General features: G+C 45.2%; 1 protein-coding gene across 1 annotated transcript in view; it reads right to left on the bottom strand.

Moving 5' to 3' along the window:
- Positions 1–15,936, bottom strand: part of TAOK1 (TAO kinase 1) — a 59,985-nt gene extending 44,049 nt beyond the window's left edge. The window contains exons 1-2 of the mRNA XM_056864964.1: positions 15,732–15,936; positions 7,140–7,211 (exon numbers count right to left, since the gene is read on the bottom strand). Coding sequence (XP_056720942.1) covers positions 7,140–7,211; positions 15,732–15,863 — 204 coding nt within the window. The 5' untranslated portion in view covers positions 15,864–15,936. The remainder of the gene's footprint in view (positions 1–7,139; positions 7,212–15,731) is intronic.
- Positions 15,937–21,656: the final 5,720 nt, after the last annotated feature.

The following is a 21,656-nucleotide window of genomic DNA, read 5'->3' as shown; positions in this document are numbered from 1 at the left end:
TCTTTCTAATTTCCCTTTGAAATCCCTCTGTAGGAGAACTGCTACTCTTAAAAGGGAGAGCAGGCGTTTGACACCTCAGGTACTGGATCTGCTGTCACCCTCCTAACATTTTCAGGAAGGCCAATCAATGACGGAGGAGCCACCAAAATGAAAGTTCAAGATGGGGCAGGGACAGATTTTATCTGCCTGCAGGAGGGAATAGAGAGAAGGCATTGATTAGATGAATGGAATCGTCATGCAGGCCTTCAGTGTGTCTCAGAGGGTTACTAGGAAGATTAAAATGCAGGAGGGGAGAATGATGCATGCCACCCTGAAGTCCTTGGAAGAAAAGCAAGAAAAAGTTGATAATACATACAGAGAGAGAGAGAGAGAGAGAGAGAGAGAGAGAGAGAGACTATCAAGGGAGGGAGGGAGAGAGAAAAAGAAAGAAAATAGGCGAGGAGGGGGGGCTACAACACTGCAATACCATGCGGATACTTAAGCCTCCATCCCGCACCTCTTCTCCCATATGGCCATTATGAGGATAAATAAGGCCAATGCTGCGTTGTGCGTGCTGGAGATGCCAGTTCGTCACAACTGCAGCTTGTGCTGCCTTCTTGCTTTGCAACAGAGGAGCAAACCAGAAAGGGATTTTATTAACTGCGCTCTTTTTCAAAATAAATACCGGCCCGCCCACCCGCCCAAGACAAACCAGCCCTATTTCGGAACCAGCCACCATATTTCATTGATGGGAACAGACTATTTATAGCTCGATAATAATTAAACCAGCAGGAGGAGGAGCAGGCGCAAATTACACTTTCACCGTTGAGCAATGAAATAAATTGTATAAGATGGGAAACAAAGTGCCACCGTAGCTCGGCCCTCATGGAAACATTCTTCAGTAAGTTATGTTCTGCTCTTCAACATGCAGAGAGCAGCAGTGCCTTGCACAGCATTTTGAAGCCTCAACTGTATACCCATAGAATCAGGGCAAGTTCAGAATGGGCCTCCCTCCCCTCCCTCTCCCTTTTTTCCTTCCCCTCCTTCCTTTTTCCTTCTCCTGTTTCCCCCCCCCCCTTTCATTGGCTCCCTTTTCCTTTTCCTGATTTATTTCCCTGTCTCAACTTCTTGGAGAACCTGCAAATCCTGGGTCATTGTTGGTCATCTGCTTACAACCATTAATGAACCAACTCACCATTAGGAATAATCAGTATTATATATATTAGGTATGAAATTTAGAATGCCATCTTCGAACTTAAATAAGTGATTATAGTTTTAACTCTATATTTTTAACTTATATTATATATTGTATTCTGTATGCATTGTCAGTTGGAAGCCGCCCTGAGCCCCACTTGGTTGGGAAAGGGCGGGGTATATAAACAAATAAATAAAATATTAACAACTACAACAAGAGTTGGTTTTTATATGCCAACTTTCTGTACCACTTAAGAATCAAACCAACTTACAATCGCCTTCCCTTCCCATAACAGACATCCTGCGAGATAGGTGAGGCTGAGAGAGTGTGACTAGTCCAAGGTCACCCAGCTGGCTTCATGTGGAGGAGTGGGGAAACCAACCCAGTTCACCAGATTAGCCTCCGCCACTCATGCGAAGGAGTGGGGAATTAAACCCAGTTCTCCAGATCAGAGTCCACCATTTCAAACCACCGCTCTTAACCACTACACTACACTGGTTCAATCTTTCGCTACTAAATAATATACTCTCAATGGTCAGGCACGCTACTACTGCTCAAAGTGGTTGTGCAAGAATTCAAGATCACAAATCTCTGCCATGGGCAGACTGGGAAGTTAAAATGGCCCCAGAGCCACGACAAGCTAGAGCTGCAGGGTACCTCAGCTAAGGAATGTCAACCACAGGCAATGGCTCACTTGTTCCTTCCTCCTGCAAACTGTCAGCAGTGCAGGAGACAGTAACTGGGGAGCTGGCACCAATCAGCACTGCCGCTATAGTGAGTGGCCCCTGGGAAATTTCCACTGGAAAATTTCCCTGTAAGTTAAGCAGCCAGTCTACCCCTGAACTCTGCATTTGGCTTTGGGCTACAGCAATGTCACTGTGCCTGGTTTGCCACCCTCACTGCGCCTCTGAACTAGCTGATATCTTGCTGCCGCTACCTTGATAACATGCCTAATGACTCCACAGTGAAAAGCAAACTGGCAATAACACCACCAGTCTTTGATGCCTATTTTTGTTCGCCTCCCAAGAAATACACAGCCCCGCTACTCCATCCTAGGCTGCATCCACACAGCAACGACTGTCTGTTGTGGATTCACTGGGCACTGCAAACTGAGCCCACTGAGCATCCATATTGACGTTTCCTCTGCACTGCCTTTGGTAATCCCCTCATCGTTCCTACCCCCTCTCTCCCCATGCGACAGGATGGCTTTTCCTAAGCTCTTCTTTCAAATAAAGAAGTAGCTGCTATACAACGCTATAGAGATACAGCAACTCCCATTTTTTTAAAGCCAGCAAAAACGTCTTCTGGTGGCCCAGGGGGAGGAAACAGTAGCCATGAGAAGAAGACAGAAGTATAAGGGGGGCAATGTGTGCAGGAGGCTTGGAAAAGCACACCTTCCCATCCACACAGTGTGCAAACCAGCCTGGCTCGCCATCTGTCAGGAAAGATCAGAGCAAAACAGAGGAAGCCCTGGAAAGGGGACAACTGGTGGACAGAGCTGTGTGGATGCTCTGAAACACAATGCTCGGGTTTGAGAACCAAGGCAGAGCAAAAACATCTGTGTGGAAACAAACTCTAGCTCCGTGATTGAATAGAAATAGAAGGATGCCCTGTGTATAGGATATCCTACGGAACAGGTGGGCAAATCATGGCCCGCAGGCAACATTCGGCCTGCAGAAACTTCCACCTAGCCGTCAAACTGTTTAACAATTTGTTAGGAGAATCGACCCCCCCAGATTACAGCACCAACTAGCAGGCCAATGCACAGAAAAACAGCTCAAGAGGCTCACATCTTTGTGTGTGCCTGTTTTGAGGCCTCCAAATAGGAAACCAGCGGTTTCCAGTTCCAGCATTGGGAACTGGGAGAAACTGTGTCCAAATCAGAGCTTGAGAATACTTATTGCGAATACTGAGAGCCAGCGTGGTATAGTGGTTAAGAGCAGTGGTTTGGAGCGGTGGACTCTGATTTGGAGAACTGGGTTTCATTCCCCACTCCTCCACATGAAGCCAGCTGGGTGACCCTGGGCTAGTCACAGCTCTCTTAGAGCTCTTTCAGCCCCACCTACCTCACAGGGTGTCTGTTGTGGGGAGGGGAAGGGAAGGTGATTGCAAGCCGGTTTGATTCTTCCTTAAGTGGTAGAGAAAGTTGGCATATAAAAACCAACTCTTATTGTTATTATTATTTATAAAGATAAAGCCCTGCTTTCTTCCCCAGTGGGGACCTGAAACCGCTTACAATAACACGGTTCTCCATTTCAAGTCAGTAACACTTTAGAAGAACCCTATGAGGCAGGCTGAGCGAGGTTGGCTAGCCCAAGGTCAGACAGCAGGCTTCCTCAGCACAGTGGAGATCCGAACCCCAGTCTCCCAGATCCTAGCCTAACTCTCACCACTATACCATGCTGATTCTCAAAAGCAGGAAAGGAAAAAAGAAAAAAAAAGAGGGGAAAAACCCATCCTATCGAGCACAGAATTAATCATCTTGACCAATGTTCTAGAACTCAGAGAGAACTACCGTTGCTATGAGAAAGTATGACATTCCTCACTTGCTCTTGCCGGTAGCACTCAAAGCTGACCTTAATCCGCCAAGCCTGGAATTTTCCCACGCCTGCACTGTATCTTTGTGAAGTTCCTCAGGATGAATTTGTTCATACTGAAAGGAATGAGTTTCTGCTTGATCTGACTTTTATTCAGTTTTGCAGGCAAACCCTCCACCTCAGCCGGTGCGTTTGCTGCAGTTGCATCTACCATTCATAGCCAAAAATTTTTTTTTTTAAAACAGAATTTGAAGGCTGCTAATTAGTTAACTTTATAACTTAATGCTACAGAACAAGGTTCAATTTTTGAGTTTTATTCTAAGTATGTTTGTATGAGCCGTGTGCTTATTTGCAGGGCAGCCAGAGATGTGAAGGCATTAAAAAAAAAAAACCCTCCCCAAGTTTTTGGAGTGTTGAAAAAAATTCCTTTTAGAATGAATGAAATACTTTTAAAGGCAAGGTTTTAGTCACTCGGAATGCCTATTATGAATATTTTTATGGAAGACAGTCTACAGCATTTTGTGCACAAAATATACACTTCGGAAAGTTGTGAATGAAAACATACTATTGAATAGTTCAATGTTTTCAGTGTTGCAAAGTTCAACTCAATACTCAAATATGTTGCTAGACCTTTTATGACCTATTATGACTGTATGAGACAGTTTCTGCCCAACTAATATACTTTACTAAAAAAAAATTTGCTTTCTGTCTTGAACTTTATTTTTTCCTAATTCTCACATGGCAAAAAGTGCTGAGGTGACGCCGACTCTGAAAATCTCTCTTTAGTATTAGGTGCTTGTGGAAAACTATGGCACTTATACCTTTAAATGTCATACATATGCCAAATAATACAACCTTATATGCTAAGTTACACATGATGCATTTTATGTTGAAGCAGTAAATTTAGGCTTGATAAGAAATTACTGTATAGAATTCATTTTTTCAGGAAAAAGAAAAACACAGACAGGTTTCCTCCACCATCATTTTAAATTTTCCAGCAACTTTACATCTCTAACAGTCCATTCCTGAAGGGGAGGGCTGCGCCGATGACTGGAGGCAGCACAGCTGCGCTGCCTCCTAAGGAGGTTTCTGTCGTCCCCCCCACTGAGGCTGAAACCTTCCCCTTCCCTGAATAACCCGAGCAACCACTCCATAGAGTTGCACAGGGATACGGCACCTCAAAAGATGCCGTATCCCCAGGAAAGGGGGTGTTCTCAGGCTGAAAGGGCTTAGGAGACTGCCTAAATGCGGCTCCTGCCCTGGCCAGGCGCGGGAATGCCCCGGGAACGCCCCTGGGAGGACGGCGCCATCTGGACGCAAGTGCGAGGCTGTGCCAGCATCCCTGGGCGGCAATGGCGTCCGCCCCCCCACCTGTTGGCGTCCGTGCTACCTTGGGCGACATAAGTGGCATGGGCGCCGGTGCAGGGGACCCGAACGCTGACGCAGCCCCTTCCTGGCCTCCTAAGGACTTTCGTCCTTTAGGCTCAGCAATGGGCTGTATGGGCAGTACAACAAATCCCAGCATCATTCAACAGGGAATACCCACAATAATTAATTCACAGGCCCTCTCAATAAGCATTTCCTTTTCTGACATTAAGGGTGAGAGCAGGGTCACACATTTTCTGCCTGAATACCATCATGCCCCCAAAATCACAGAATTTCTCTCCATTTTTATTCTGCCCTTACTCCAAGGAGTACACAATTCTCCATGCCCCTATTTGATCCTCACAACAACCTTCTGAAGCAGGTTAGGCTGAGAACATGCGACTGATCCAATGTCATGCGAGGAGCTTTATGGCTCAGTGGGGATTTGCAGCCAGGTCACCTGGCTTCTAGTCTACCAAGAAGAAATAAAAGGGCCACACCAGTTACAGGAGATAAAAAATAAGGCCAGTGGCTTTTTTCAAAGAAAAATATACTGATGTTACTCTCCTTTGAAAAAAACTACTGTGACTAACAGATCCCCCTGAAGCGTCTCGAGCGAAACGCGTAGGGAATTTTAACTGAGTAATGAAATATATTTCTATCTATTTTGCACCACGAGTCTTGGCCCTATTTTTTTATCTCCTACAGCCCATTCCTGAGTTTTTTGGCGGCCGGGGATGGCGTAGCCCAGGTGCTGCCACCGCACCTCCAAAGTCGTTCCCCAGCCGCCTAAAGGCTTTTTTAAGCCTTTAAAACTGTTTTTGTTTTAAAATGAGGCATTTTGCCTCACTGAAACAGCGAGGCTGCGCCAGCAAAAAGCTGGCGCAGCAACACTGTTTCGGGGGTAGGGGTGCGTTCCCAGCCTGAAAGGCAACTCCGCCCCGGTACACCTCAGGAACACCCCCCGAGACGCCAGTGCTGGGCTTTGTGCCAGCAGGACGCCAAGCCAAAATCCCTGGGCTGTACTGCCGCAGCAGAACAGAAAGGCCACCATGAGTGGCCCAACGCCGGTGTCCCTGCCTCTCACGACAGTGCAAGTGACCCAGGCGCTGGCGCAAGCAGCCCAGATGCCGGTGCGGACACTCGCGCTCCTCTTAAGCTCTTTCGGGCCAAGAGCTCAGGATTGGGTTATATGTCTACCAATATTCCACACTGGTTCTGGCATCCAGCAGATTCTTGACAGCCCAAGCTTCTATTGCATTTTTAAAAAACAGGTCCTCGTGGTAGCAGAAAGAAATGTAAAGTCCTCAAGGTTTGGGGAACTTCGGAAGCACTTCTAGTACTCAGGGGAAGGAAGGTCTCCTCACACTCCATGGCTCTTTCTCCCTCTTCAGAATTCTAGTCCAGATATCCCAGTCCTGAGGTACCAGGATTCTTTTAGCACCATTTCCCCCCTTCCTTCTACCACAGACTTTATCTTCCTACCATGATAGAGTACCTCATCTCTTGTCTCAAACACAAAAAGGAGGCTTGTGGAACATTAAACTAACAAGACTTCTTACAGCATAAGCTTAGATCAAATGCATGAAGTGAAAATGCAGTCTGCAGATACACATGCATACACAGCAGGGAAACGTGGAGTTTAAAAGGCCATGAAATGAAAGAGGATTTGTGCCATTTCAATGCAAAACTTAACATGTACAACATAAGCTCAGCGACCAGTCACAAGAGGGGTAACTGATGGAACACAGTCTGCTGTCAGCTTATACCCAGTTTGTAAATACAAAACGTAACTGTTTAAACATTTACAAAGTGCTATTAGTGTATATTTTAAAAGATTAAATAAGCACTTCCATCATGTTCGTCATTTGCACTATTAATTTTGGCTATGCTCCACCAATATCATTTGGCTGCCTGGATTGAACTCCAACTTATGCCATAAACAAAAGTCCCAGGGTAAGGACTTTTTCTCATGGCAAAGTTTCGCTTAACTCAATTCAGCTGATACAACAAGCTAACACCAATAGTCTTGAGCCTGTAGCATTTAACAGCAGTTCATGTACCTCATTGGATTGCTTCCCACTGTAAGACATTTTCTTGATGGCCACCACTTCATTGGTGCGCACATCACGTGCCTGTAATGACAAAAGACAACTCGTCAGTATTCTACTGTCATAGGATCCCATCAGTGAAGTTCAACATTGTCAGTTGCAGCCCATAGTGGATCTGGAACCCAGGATCTCAACAGATGTTAGGCTGGGATTTAGCCAACACTCAGCAGCATCTAAAGGAGGAGAACCAGCCATATCACCAAAAAGATTTCTTAAAACATCAGAATAGTTTTCTAGATTAGGTTTGCTTCCTAGTTCCGATCTGAAGCCTTTATTGGCATAAAAGCATCCAAAAGCAAATACATGAACACAATACACAAGGTAAATCAGACCTCATTTTTACGGTAAAATCGATTTAAGTGGATTACTTAATTTCGCAGTCCTAAAACAGCCTTATTTGATACACAAGCGCTCACGTTCTTTGATTGCAAACTGTAGAAACCTTGCCACCAATTCAATTTTTGTTGGATCCTGAGCGGTCATAAGAGACACCTTAATTTTGACGGGTAACCATTCCCTGTCTGCAAAAGCGGGTCTATAAATTGAGAACGACCCCTAACATAAAACGAACAGTTAAGAAGGACATGAGGAACTGATTCTATTTCGCCCTCCCCGCATGGACAGGCTCTATCTGCATATGAGACCTAATTAAATCTTCCATGAAGCAGGGCAGGGCATTAAATCTAGCAAGTATATAAGCTCTTCTCTGTTGGGTATTGGTTAAACACGTAATATGACACGGACTGATTACTGTATTTTTCTGTGTATAAGATGACCCTTTTTTCTAAAAAAGATTTAGAAAAAAATTGGGGGTCATCTTATACAAGAAAGGTCACTCTCTTCCCCGCCCGTCAGCTGATGGGCGGAGAAGAGAACGGGCCAGGAAGAGCCTGGTCGCCCTGGCTGGCCAGCAACCGGCCTTCCCAGGGTCCCCGCTCTCTTCCCCACACGTCAGCTGATGGGCGGAGAAGAGAACATGGGGGGAAGAGTCTGGTTGCCTCAGCTGGCCGGCCAGCAACCGGCCTTCCCAGGGTCCCCTCTCTCTTCCCCGCCTGTATTGTTCCATATGCCCCCATGTATAAGACGACCCCTAATTTTCTAATTTTGGGTTAAAAAATATAGGGGCGGCTTATACACGGAAAAATACGGTATATGGCCAGGGCTTCCAATGTAGAGGGGAGCATCTACTGCATGCAGATCTTCTAAGCTCCTGCAGGCTTGCTAGTTTAAAACAACTAGCTGCTTAACGCTTCTTGTGTAAGCTATAGATTGCCTTTGCCTCTTTTTCATGCCAGCTCATCAGGGCCGGGTTCTGACAAACGGTTATGTGAGAAGTCTCTCTGGAACATGGGTGCTATCTAAATATCATCCACCCAACAATGCCGTGGATATCTGCCCGTGTGATGGGGATGCTTCAACACAGTCAGTTTGTGACATGCTGCTTCTGTCCTTCCCAGTGGTGGATCTGACAAGGGCATGAACTGCAAGGATGAGGAGGTGGGTTTGGCTGGTAACCAAAAGGAAGTAACATGTAAAAAATCATTCTCTTATTACAGACTGGGCACAACAAAGTGTTACTGGAAGACTCAATGTAGCCTTACATGAAGCACTAACATGATCTAGGTAATACCAAGTATTCAGCGGAAATGAGAGGGGGGGAAACAGCTTGCTTAAGTGTAACTACTGCTCTTTGAGTAGTCAACTGAATTCACACTGATGGGCTTCGCGCTTGTGCACAGAAACAGTCTGGAAACTTCTAGAGATAGCTTTTAGGCACTGAATCTCCTCTCCTCAGAAAATGCAGCCTTAGGCTGCACATGCCTGAGAAGGAATTGTGCCTTTACCACTTGGTTCCTTCTGAAATACAAGAGATTGGGTCAAAACACAGATTACCACCCAAAGGACAACTGTTGCAAGTAAGCAACCTGCTGTGTCGAAGGCAGCATTTTAGCATCTATGACAAGCCTGCTCTCTGTTTGTCTTGTTCATGCAGACAGCATGGTGTAGTTGTTAAGAGCAGTGGAGTCTGATCTGGAGAACCAAGTTGGATTCCCCACTCCTCCACATGAGCGGTGGACGCTAATCTGGTGAACTGGATTTGTTTCCCCACTCCTACACATGAAGTCAGCTGGGTGACCTTGGGTTAGTCACACACAGTCAGCCTCACCTATCTCACAGGGTGTCTGTTGTGGGGAGGGGAAGGAAAGATGATTGTAAGCCAATTTGATTCTTCCTTACATGGTGGCATATAAAAACCAACACTTCTTTTTCAGACCTTGCCACTGTGATCCTTACAACAGTCACCTCCAGATTAGACTACTGTAACAAGTTCTACACAGGGATACCCTTGAAGATGCTTCAGAAATTGCAACTGGTCCGGAAAGTGACAGCTGATCGGGTCTTCCTGGTTGGCTCACATAACTCCAATCTTGCAGCAGCTGCACTGGCTCCCAATTAGTTTCCAGTGACAATTCAAGGTGTTGGTTTTGACTAAAAGCTTTCAACGGTTTGGGAACATCATACCTTTGGGACTGCCTCTCCCAATATGACCCCCCTAGCCCCCTTCGGTCTTCATCTTGGAGCCTAGAGTAGGTGCCTGGTCCAAGAATAGCTCATTTGTCATCCATTAGGTCAAGGGCCTTCTCAGTGGCTACCCCTGCGCTCTGGAACAAGCTCCCTGAGGAGGTTCAATCCCTGAGGGATCTATTAAGGTATCAAAGGGCATGCAAAGCTGCCTTGCGTTGTGCAGCATTTAGTAAACTAAGAGAATGGGTGAGCTGGCTGGCTGTCCTGATTTGTTCCAGAGCTGATAACTGGTTGAATTTTAATTAGCATCTGTTTTATTATATTTCTTTGTATGTATAGGGTTTTTTTTTAACCTATTTTAAGTTTTAATGTTATGTTTATGCTCTGAACCACCCGAGTTCTCCGTTGAGGAGAGGGTGTGGGTTATAAATTGAATAAATAAATAAATAAACTAAATAAAAGCTATGAGTTTTAATGGAACTGCCTTGAGAACTATATCATTGCAAATAATTCAATTTTGCCGCAGAGCTTAAGAAGAGTGAATGAAATAATAAATCCATTTACTAGATATACATTAATTATTTGGATATGATGGATAGGAAAATTAGCTTGGCCTATATGTCCTCTTACACCCTTTTTTGATGATCCACTTTTTCATAACCTAGGTAGGTAATGTTTCCGGGATCGATGGTTGGCTGAATCCTCCAGGCCACTAGGTGCAGTGAGTCCAGCTCCAAGATCCTGTGCTCTAAGAAGGTTGACATCTTGGCCTCTGGACATCCTCAGCACCGTTGTAAACCATGGCTCAAATGGCCAGAATGGAGTGATCAGGATGCAGTCTGGGCAATCCCAGCCTTCCCTAGGATTTGGTGACAAGACAGATAGGAGGAAGAGCACAAAACAGGTCTCCCAATCATGTCTGCAGGAAGGTGTCTCCGAAATAGTCGTTTTTTTCTAGAGCAAAACAATACTTTGCATTCTGCAAAATCCCAAATAAATCTTTCTCAAGAAGACCCAATTGAGAGAAAAATCAGATGAATGGGAATTCAACCAGTGAACCACAGTACCCTGGCAAATGAGGGTGTCGGCTTGGATGTTGTCCTGACCTGCAACATGCATGGCGATAGGCATAAATTTAGATTCAATGCATCTCTCCCAAAGGTGACACATTAAGTTGTTATGGGTGCAAGATGCTGTATCACCTTGCTTATTTAGTACATGGTGATTGTGTGTTGTACTATCCTGCCATGCGGACTGGGGAGTTGGGCACTAAGAGCCTGTTATATCTCCAGAAGCTCCAGGTGTGATGACCATCACTGACAGCCTGTGTTGCTGTGGGTGCCCCAAACTCAGAGAGAGGCACTTGTCATCAGACTAAGATGAGGTTCTGGAGGTGAGAAAAAGCTACTTTGATCTTAAGTTGCTGATGAGTCCACCAATTGAGAGAATGTGTCACTGACGGAGGTAATGGAAGGACCTTGTTTTGAGAGTCCTGCATCAGGCAATGATGATGATGAAGCCAACCCTGTAAAGGCCTCACAGTCTGGTATACGTCACCATACAGTTTGAGGGTGCTGTACGTCCCAGTAGACACTGTACACTTTGGACAGATTGAAGAGGCTTGTCTATGAAGAGCTAAGCTAAGACCCTAAGTGCGCTTTTTGGTCTTAAGGTAGGCAAACTTGAACAGTGATGGCGTCAAGTGTAGCACTGATGAACTGCAAAGTATGAATCATTTCAGGACGTGACCTCCCCATTCACCCGAGAGACCCCAGGGAAGCTAGATATGCATAGTTCTGATGTGAAAACGGAGGGACAGATGAGACGGGGAAGTCAGAAGCCAGTTGTCAAAATAGAGGAAAACACTGATCCCATAATGCCAAAGGTATGCCACAACCAATGCCATGCACTAGGTGAAGACCCATGCATAATGAATGCAAAGAGATGGCTGGTGCAATACACATCTGGCTATGAAAAATAAAGGGTCAGGTATGTTTCACCCTGTGCAAACTCCTACCCTAATGAGACTAGTAGTTGGCAATTTTGAAAGTTAGGGATCCAGAAGTGCAGACTTTTTCTTCCCTCTGTTGACCAGAGGAGCATGAAGCACCTGACATGCCTTCTCTTCTGCTGCTTCTACAACAAGAGAAATCAAATTGGAGGAAGGGAGAAAAGAAAGACGCAGCCTTCTGGCCATGCTTCGCAGAGGCTGTCAACACTTTTAGATGTGGGAGTAGTGGTTGATGGCTTGATCCTCCTTGACTGCATCCAATCAATCTGGAAAGGACAAACTGCAATTCTAGCATTCTACTCAAGTTGCATGACATAAAAAAACAGAACTGCTTTGCTCCTGTGGTTGTCTCGTCACCTCGATCCAAGAGAGGCCACCATCCAAACCATCTGCTCTGAGAGCATTCAAAAGTCTTTCAGATGAGATAATTTTTTGCGGATCACAGACTAAATTTGAGGCATTTCAGGCTCCGAATACTCGCAATCAGCAGCTGAGGGTGGTGGTGATTTTGGAGACTGAGGACTTCAGAGAGGCTGGAGATGGCCTATGAGCTGGGGTGGCAGATAGAGATGGAGGGAAAACGTGGCTTCTTGTCTGAAGTTCTGCAGGCTGTGGATTTTTGAACTGTACCTGAATTATCATTGGTGGCAAAGGAGGATGTGAGCTTTGACCAGCTCCTGCAAGTCTCTTGTGAGTGCGAAGTGCCATTAAGTCACAGTTGACTCATGGCAACCCCAGCAAGGGGCTTTTGATACAAATGAGAAGCAGAGGCCTTCCTCTGCAGGGCCTTCCTTGGTGGTCTCCCTTCCAAGTACCAACTGTGCTTAGCTTCCGAGATCAGGCTATACCACATGGCCTTCCCTCCGCAAGTCTCTTGGAGGGGCACAAACAGTGGCAGGATGATACTGTCAAGCATCATGACTCCCACTGCAGTTGATCCCAATGGTCAAAGCACAAAGAGGAAGCATAATGCATAGATGGAGAGCATTGCTCCCCCTCCCAATGTGAAGAGAAGTGTGGGGAAATGGGATGAAAGTATCTATCGTTGTGGCAGCCTGCTCTTCCCAGAGCCTCTCTGTAGGTTGCCGCTGAAGACCTCGGAGAAGACACCCACGAGGAGTCTGGCTGTCAAAACAGGTATTGGGACCTCTCCAAACATGAGTGGTAACTTTAACAGAGCAGGGTCTGTCTGCAGTTTAACTTCGGGGGGGGGGGGTCAGGTCCATAAAAACCACAATCATCCCCTTGGTAGTCAGTACCAAGACCATAGTCGGTAAGGTGACAGCGGACAGTGCTGAAGCAGGTGGCAGAGCACTTTTTGATGGCTTGTGCTTCTTTTTCACTTTTGAGCCTTTGGGGACTTTAGCTTTTTATTTCTCTTTTGAAGAAAAGGCTGGCTCCGGTCACAAGAAAGGGAAATGACTGATCCCCAGCTGATGCAGATGGAGCAGGCCACAATTTTACCTCTCAGATGGAGACAACAGATGGAGCCCCACAGAGAGAGAGCTCTCCCACAACAGGGTGCAAAGGCACGAGGCGCCATTCCTTCCTGCCTCCTTGGTAGATTTGAAGCAGCTTGGGCATGAGACCGCTCAGCCAAATCTGCCTAAACATAGGAGACACCAATCATGTCCATCAGTTGATGGTATTTATTCCCTTGCAAGACTTATGTCTTATAAGTGTTTGAGGTTGCCACGGGTGCAGAGAGCTAGTGAAGAAAAAAAACCAAAGCATCCAACTATACATATGCAAATATGTAAGATTAAAAAATATTTATATTATTACCCAAGAGGAAACTATTTTTGTTTTAAAAGAACAAAGATCAAAACCAACTCTGGAAAGACAAAACCTCTCAAAGCGCTTTCCAAATGCAGTTGCCGGTGCTGCAGACAAGAGGAAATTGAGCGGTAAAGGCACAAAAACCTCTCCTTTCGGGGCATGCATAGTCCAAGGCTGGGTTTTCAAAATGCAAGGTCCAAGGCTGGGAAGAGGAGATTTTGTGCCTAAAGGATAGTTCTATAAGCTTCTGAATTATTGTTCTGCACAGGTGCAAAGTCCAGCAGTGTAATGTGGAGTCCAGGGGGCAGGAAAACCCCCATCTTTTCCTTAGAAGAAGCACAGGACAGTTAATGGAGAAGTTGAAGTTGATAAAATGGATCACTAAGCCAAGCAATTCTTCACCCTGTTTTGTCTGTTCAGCTATTTGGAATGCAACAGGGTTTTGTTTTGAAGACCTAACTCTGATTAGCAGAATGGGGGGGAGTTTGGTTCTGGTTGTGTCAGTTTCAGAAAAGGAAGAAATCCATTTGGGCTGGTGCCCTTTGCTACAGCTTAATGAATTCCGAAGCTGAGCAGATTCTGTTTTTGGGATCAACTGCCTGCATTTGCTTTTACGTCCCTTTTCTTTCTACTCAGCCTGGAAAAAAATTTCCATCCACACTAACAGAGTCACTGTAAGCCCTTCCCCCACACAGGGTGGGGAGTTCCTTTGAGCTACCCAAAGTCTGAAGAAGTGACAAAAGGGTCAATATGCACAGCATTCTGAAGGAAGTCCGTACAGCGCAACCTTCTTTGCTTTCTGTCATCTTATCCACCATGATGTCCAGAGGATATCGAATAGGGAAATCACAGGTTGCACAATTAGAAGCTTGCACCGCACTCACTGGGAGTACGGCCATGTACCGCCCAAGCAGGTGCTGGACACTGGTCAAAAGGGGTACGATTCCCAGCTGCGTTTTAGAATGTGAAACTGACAATAGGAGTCAGTCTGCTGCTTTTTCAAGCATCCCCACTTTCACACAATGCTGGGCTTTTGTTAGGTCAGCTATTGTTCTAGGAAGTGCTCCTCACTCCTGATGAGACCATTGGCATTCAGCACCAAAAGCCTCAGCCACAATCCCCCAATTCAAGCCAAACAGGCAGCAATGCAAAGCCCTGGTCGTTCCTGGGAGGCCTGTTTTACAGGGGTCACAAAGGAGCCCACCCATTGTTAATTCCCATGTCTTGAGCCAGCTGTACATGTGCCCCTTGCGTAGCAAGCAAACCTGGCATGGGGCACCTTGATCCATGCAGAGTGCTAAGAACTTGCCCTTCATGAAGATGGGACCGGATTTCTTCCAGCAGTCTCCTCGCTTTTACAAAATGAAGACCCGGTGAAGGGGGCTCTTTTGCTAATAAAATGGGGAAAGCACATGGACTGAAGAAAAATTTAAGGTACATTCACGGGGACCTTTTCAAGCGTAAGCCCCACCAAAAGGGATGGGAACTGCAAAGAGGACACGGGTGTGCGTGGAAGCAAGCAAGTCTGAGCCACTAAGGGCAGCAACTCAAGGACTCAGGGGTTGCATCCACACGGTGTTGAATTTCTGTATTCCTTCCAGCAACCACACTGGAGTTTTCCTTGGGCTTCCCTATCAGCCATGGGGTGCTGGGTCAATCCCCCCGCACTTCAGTGGAGAGCTTTCTAAAAAACGGTTCAGGTTGAGTATCCCTTATCCGGACTGCTTGGGACCAGAGGTGGTCCGTATTTCGGATCTTTCCATATTTTGGAATCTTCCATTCGCATAATGAGATATCGTGGGGATGGGACCCAAGCCTAACCACAAAATTCATTTATGTTTTATATACACTGTATACACATAGCCTAAATGTAATTTTAAACAATATTTTAAATAATTTTGTGTACACTGAACCATCAATGGCGCTGTTGAGGGCCTGTGAGTAATGCCTGCATGCCGGCTCAGAAGGTCCGGTTTTCGGATCAGTCCGGATATTGGATGTCCGGATAAAGGATACTCAACCTGTAACTGACATCACTAGAGAGCCAGAACTGTGTAGGTGGGGATCAAGAAGGTATCTGCTACTAGGGCATCTGGAAAAAAGCAATACACCACCACAATCTGAGACAAATGGCATCTTGGTCTGCGTGTTGGCCTTTTGTTCATTCTTCTCCATGTATTCTGAGACGCCTGTAGCCCCATGCCTGGCAGCTCATTCAAACCACTTACAAAATAAACAGCTCCAAAGCTTCCATGGCCGATCTCTCGGAGATCCGTGAAGAGCTTCTCTGGATCTTCTTTGAAGAAGAGCTCTGCGATTTCTGGGTCCTTCAGGCTGCCCGCTCGGTTGGTGGATGGCATCCTGCCGGGCAGTTAGACCGAGTGCCACCTCGATCCCGGGCTCATCTGCATAAATGGAGTCTCTTCAGCATGGACCTCTGCAAGGAGCAGGAGAGAGAAACAAGGGCCCATTACTGGCTGTTTCAGCCATACCAAGGCTCTGCTCACACACTTCTAAATTGGAGTACATGTTTCCAACGTGTACAAGCTACAGCAAGGCTCTCTCAAGGGCAGGAGATTCGGATGTTGCTAGACAGTTCACAACATTAACCCCTTCAGATCCTGCTTTATAGAACGCTGGGTCTACTACAATGCATAACTAAACACAGGACTCCCCTTTTACAAAGATGGGCCTTAGCTGTGGCAGATGACAAGTTTTCCATAAAAAAATGTCCCTGGTTAAACCATTGGCACCACCCTAAAAAGGCTTTCTAGTAGCAGGGCTGGGAAGAAGCTCGGCTCAAGGCTGAGGAGAGGTGCTGCAAACTTGATGAAGCAGTACTGAGCTATGTGGGCCATATATTCAGTATTGTTATACTTGTATTCATCTTCAAAGACATGTAGCCTCCCCCCAAAACAACATGAAACAGACGAGTAAACGCATAGAGAACACTATTCCTTCTACAAACAGATAGGCTGAGACTAGTTTATATGACAAATGGAGCACAGATTATCAATACTATAGTTGAATTCCTGGCATTGCATCAAATAATCCAGCAAATCCTGTTAGCAATGGAGCTGGAAATGTAGACTGCAATCAGATCTGACTGAACATCAAAACCTTCAACTCCATCCACCTCTCTCCATGTTCACATTCTTAATAAAAATCAAAGCAATTTCTGAACCCATCTGAAGAGGAGGTGCAGAAAGGAAAATTCTTCCCAGTTTCAAAGATTAGTTACTTATAGGGTATTGGAACTTCTACAACTGAGCTATGCCAGCTTGCTTGGAAAAAGAATGTGGATTCTTCATCTCTGAAGGTACAGGTGACCAGCCCTGAAGGCTGAGCCAAGTGCTGAAATTGGCCCACCCCGTTTTTGTACGACATTCCAGAATCTACGGCCCAGCGCACAATCCTGGTAGATTGGGAACCACAACAAGCTGTTCTGGTCAGTTTCTCTCTGCCCCTCCACCTATGACTCTGTTGGCATTACAAGCTACTAGGCCTTAAGAGGCTGAGGCACAGTTGCTAGAAGAAGCCAAGAGCTTCTCTTTCAACTGTTCCCCTCCATCAGTTTTGAGAGCCACAAGCTACCTGGGCTGTGATGCCCATTCCACTTTTTGGCTAGTGAAAGGACTGACGGTGGTAAAAATATGCTACATGGAGGCAAAAGAAAGGGAAGCAATTCGGTTTGTACTCCAGAAACACACTATCTACAGCGCTGCTGGCCTAAGAGGAAAAGACATTAATGCTATAACTTAATCCTCACTGAGGAGCTTAATACTACCAAACAAGTGCTTCTGCATTCACAGTCTATAGCTGAATCAGACACAAAGCCATCAGACAGAAAGGCAGGGATGTCAGAGTGGGGAATGGGTACGAGAGTGTACACAGTGTTGTTTGCAGGATGCTTGTCAGGGAAATGGTAATGGGGTCATGTTCCATCTTTAAGAGGCTTTAGATTCTTACCAAAGACATTACAGTTCAAAAATCAACTCCTGTAGCGCCTCCCCTCCCCATATTTGTTAATCAGAGGGGCAAAAACTATACAAGCCTACCAACTTGCCCCTGGGTAAGGCCCCATGTGTCTTGAGATGTAGAAGGAAACTTACAGCCTCCCCCCAAAACAACATGAAACAGACAACGAGTAAACGCATGGAGAACACTACTCCTTCTACCAACGGATAAGGCTGAGACTAGCCTTCACTGGCCTTCAAAACTTTTCCTTAAGCTTAGGCACATTCAATTGCATTGGGAGACAGGGACCGCATCTTTTCAGTTACGGTCTCAGAAGATGCAAAGTTCATCTGTTTTGTTTTGTGTACTGTCTTTCATTCAGTTCTCACAACAGCTACTAGCTGCATCACATGGCACCAAAAATTCCTTTAAAAAAATTGGGGCGGGAGGGCAACACAGAACAAAGCCATACTCCATTTTGCACGATGCAGAAATCAAATCAACCTCCTCCACTGAAGAGTCAAAGGTTTGAGGCTTCTTCAGATCACAGCCATCACCTCTGCTAAGGAGCAAATATTGCAGCTGGTAAAAAGGTTTCACAATGGTGTGAGAACAAGAAAGCAGAGAAAGAGGTCAGTACAAGGAGACAGAAAGCTAAGGGAAAGCTGGTCTAGGACCACTATGAAGTGGAGAAAGATGGCTTAGGAGCAGTGTGAAGCAGAGCTCCTTAACCATTTCTTGGCAGGCCGAAAATGAACTGCCAAAGGGGGAGGGTGCCTTCCATCAGTGATTATTCCATTATTGTGATTATTTGAATGCCTTTTTGTAATCAACTTCAGGCATATTTCACCATCAGAGCTGCTGATTTTTCAAACGCAGACAACTCTCACAAGTTTCTATAAACTGTTCTTCCTTCCCATTGTTGAGAACAAATTTAACTGGAAGATTGTATGTGGTACATTGCAGTCATCTTCATTTGCTATTCCGCAGAAACATTTCCGCCAGTTTCCTCTTCTTTTGAAAGTTATGTTTTCTTTGACAACTAAAAAAACAACAACCCCGAAACCCAACCAAAGTTTTGATGTCAAGAAAGCACTTCCTGCCCAGAGTTCACCTTCTGTTGAAGGATGCTGGAATGTCAGAAGACTACGTATAAGTCCTTCTATTGTAGTAAACATTACATGCTTGCCTGTTTCTTGAGCTATACTGGAAAAGAAAAAAGCATCTATCCGTAACAGAGGACTCCAAGGCCTGCAAAAACTGGGCAAAAGCCTTGGGTGGTGAAATAACCTTCATTCATAGGAGCAGCCAAAAACAAATGAAAATGCCCAGCGCATACAATAACCTCCCCATCAGCCTCCGACTTCAGGGGTGGCAGGGGAGGGCGATCCAAGCGCTGGGCTGAAACCTGCTGTCTAGCTGCGCACTACATTGGGGTGTGTTTTGTATTCCTGTTAACTGACAGATCCTCTGAAGGTAGTTCATGCTTCCCTAGCCTATCTAATTTAAGTTATCAGAGCCATCTTGACTTCCTGGATAAAGTTAACAGGCAGTTCAAGACTACACTTGAACTGCCCATCTACCGTAAACCATTTTACAGAAAGTCTAGAGTTCAGCCACTCTGCCCCAGGAGCTGTGTGTGTGGGGAGTTAACAAGAGGAGCTGAAAAAGGTTCCTTTACCTCTTTGCTCATATCCATCTTTTCCTCTTTTCTTCTTTCAATGAAGAGGAAATGCATGCATAAATGACTGAGGGGGGGGGGAGAACCTACAGAATTTTTTTGCAAGGTTATTTTCCCCAACATTCAGTATCTGGGAGGGCAGAGAATTGTGGCTGGGAAGCCTACTGGTCTCAGACACCCCAGCACTTGCACTTGGATTGAGGCACAGTGAGACCGGTTTGATCAGTAGAAGCGGGGTTGGGAATCTTTGAAATAAACCAACCCACCCTTCCCTTCTCACCAAGGAAGCTCACTCAGTGGGCCTTGCTGACCTATGTCAGCTACAGATATTTCCAGAGCATCTCAGGCCATGCTCCATTGGAGGGTGCTGCTGCTGCATCCACCTCTTTTCTTACTTGCTGCCCCTCATTCATACCTCCTTATGCACTCCCTAGGGTTGACCTCTGGCTCCAGATCTTTAATTCGCTGCTGGATTCTGCTCGTTCTCCCCATCTGCACTTTGATCTTATCAAACTAATCTCCTATTTGTATCTGACTGCTTCAGTACCTCCCTTGCAAGATCCTTCTTTCTTGTTACTGACAGGATCCAGTCAGTCTTAGCTTTCTTGGTACCTGATTAAATCTATGGAATACTATCAATGCAAAGCATCAGTTCTTATGACCCTTTCAAGGGAGATCAGCTATTACTGACTTAATTCCAACAGGGAGACCCTCAAGTGTAATACTGTTTGAGCAGCAAAGTCAGGAGTGACTTACAATTAAAACAAACAACTTTAGAAGACGGACACCAAAAGCACTCTCAGAGGTAAGGAAATTCATTCCTGCTGGATGTCCAATAAAAGTCAAAGGTGACACATGAGCCCCATCTACCTGGAAAGGAAAGGCAAGCTAAATAGATTTTCTAAAAAGCAAAATTCATGGCAAATATCCTTCGGAAAACAGAAATAGAACCTGCCAGTCAAAAAGAGCTACACACACACACACTACATTAAAAAAAATATACTGTTAAATCAGTTTGATTAATTACTTGGGAGTAGGAAAGAGAGCTTCAGAAAGGCAATGTATTAAAACATTAAATATTTTATTTACTATCTAGAATGTGGGAAGATGCTTAGAAACAGATACTGACACCCACACCCACCTGCCCCAATCAAAGCTCTGGAATAAGACAAGCCACATCCTATGACTAAAAAGTGCCATATTCCGCAGAAAGAACATATTGAGCACATTAAAGGAATCATGCTAGCTTTGTTATGTTACATAATCCTGGTGCAGAATTTGCCTTATGTTGCCATGGTATCTCTCTCTCACACTCTTTTTTTAAATATATCCCAGATTTAAAGCCTCTGTGAATGAACAAGGCAAACCCTTCCAGTTTTACTCCTTCCTATAAAGCACCACTCACTCAATCCCAGTTAACATTTCTCGAGACAGAAAAGCAAACTGGTCCGGATCCAGGCCAGTTCAACTGAAGTATTTATCGCTCCTACTCTCATATGCTTGAACAGAGCAGTATTAACATGTGTGGAGAGGATGAGTCTTGACACACAAACCCTTCTTTTGTTTCTCTTGTCTTGGTGGAAGAATCGGGTCCCTAGTGAAGGCGTAGTGAAGGCTTCCTCCCATCTGTGCCACCCCCAAAGAAGTTTCCTAAAGTGACCCCTTCCCCATTGCCTTTATTAGACAACTATTTTAAGCGCTGCTATTTGGCTTTAAAAAAAAAAGACTTTTCTTCAAGATACCCAGAGGATCCTAAAGCCAACAAACCACAAAACTAGTTGCCACGGCCTCGTTTTCTTTAACAGCAGCCTGCAATACCACATAACAAGCTGTTTTTGATATGAAGGGGACTTTCAAAAGAAGTGAGAGAGACGTGGTGTATGAGTGAGCCTCCTGTTCAGAAAAAAAAGTCAAAAATCACACTGGCCTGCCCAAACTGTTGGGCAGGACGCCAAAAGCTGTCCCCTGGCTCTCTGCCATGAAGCCTACAAATCAGCACCAAGAAATGCCAAATTCAGCCATCTTCTGAAGAGTCCATTCTAAAATGGACCCTTTAAGGGAAAGTGGGTACCTAATGCTTAACATCAAACACAGCCATAAACACCTATATAATTTACTAAACAAGTTTTTGCAGAGGTTGGGCATCAAGGGTTAAATGCCCCTGTTCCTCCCACAATTAGCAGACTAGAATAATTTATACAAATTGAGGACTTGTACTATTTTATCCAACATATATAGTTTTTACAGGTCACATAATTCAGCTTTCCTCGCATAGATCTTATTTTGGCGCAAACTGAACATCTGGTGCAAAAAGCCTACCGTCTACTCTAACTGGCTATAGCTTTCCAGGGTCTTGGACACAGACAGGACTAGCCAAGATTACTTTTTAAACTAGGAATGGCAGGGATTGAACTGGGGAACTTCTTTCATGACATACTGGTGTTCTGCCACTAAGCTACAGTCCCTAAAAAGTAGATAAAGTCTTGGACTAAAAAGTACCAGAGAACATGCCAAT

This window comes from Euleptes europaea, chromosome 19 (genome assembly GCF_029931775.1).
Source record: "Euleptes europaea isolate rEulEur1 chromosome 19, rEulEur1.hap1, whole genome shotgun sequence".
Taxonomy (NCBI): Eukaryota; Metazoa; Chordata; class Lepidosauria; order Squamata; family Sphaerodactylidae; genus Euleptes; species Euleptes europaea.
Note: the sequence above shows the minus strand (reverse complement) of the source record. Positions and strands in the feature narration are given on the sequence as shown.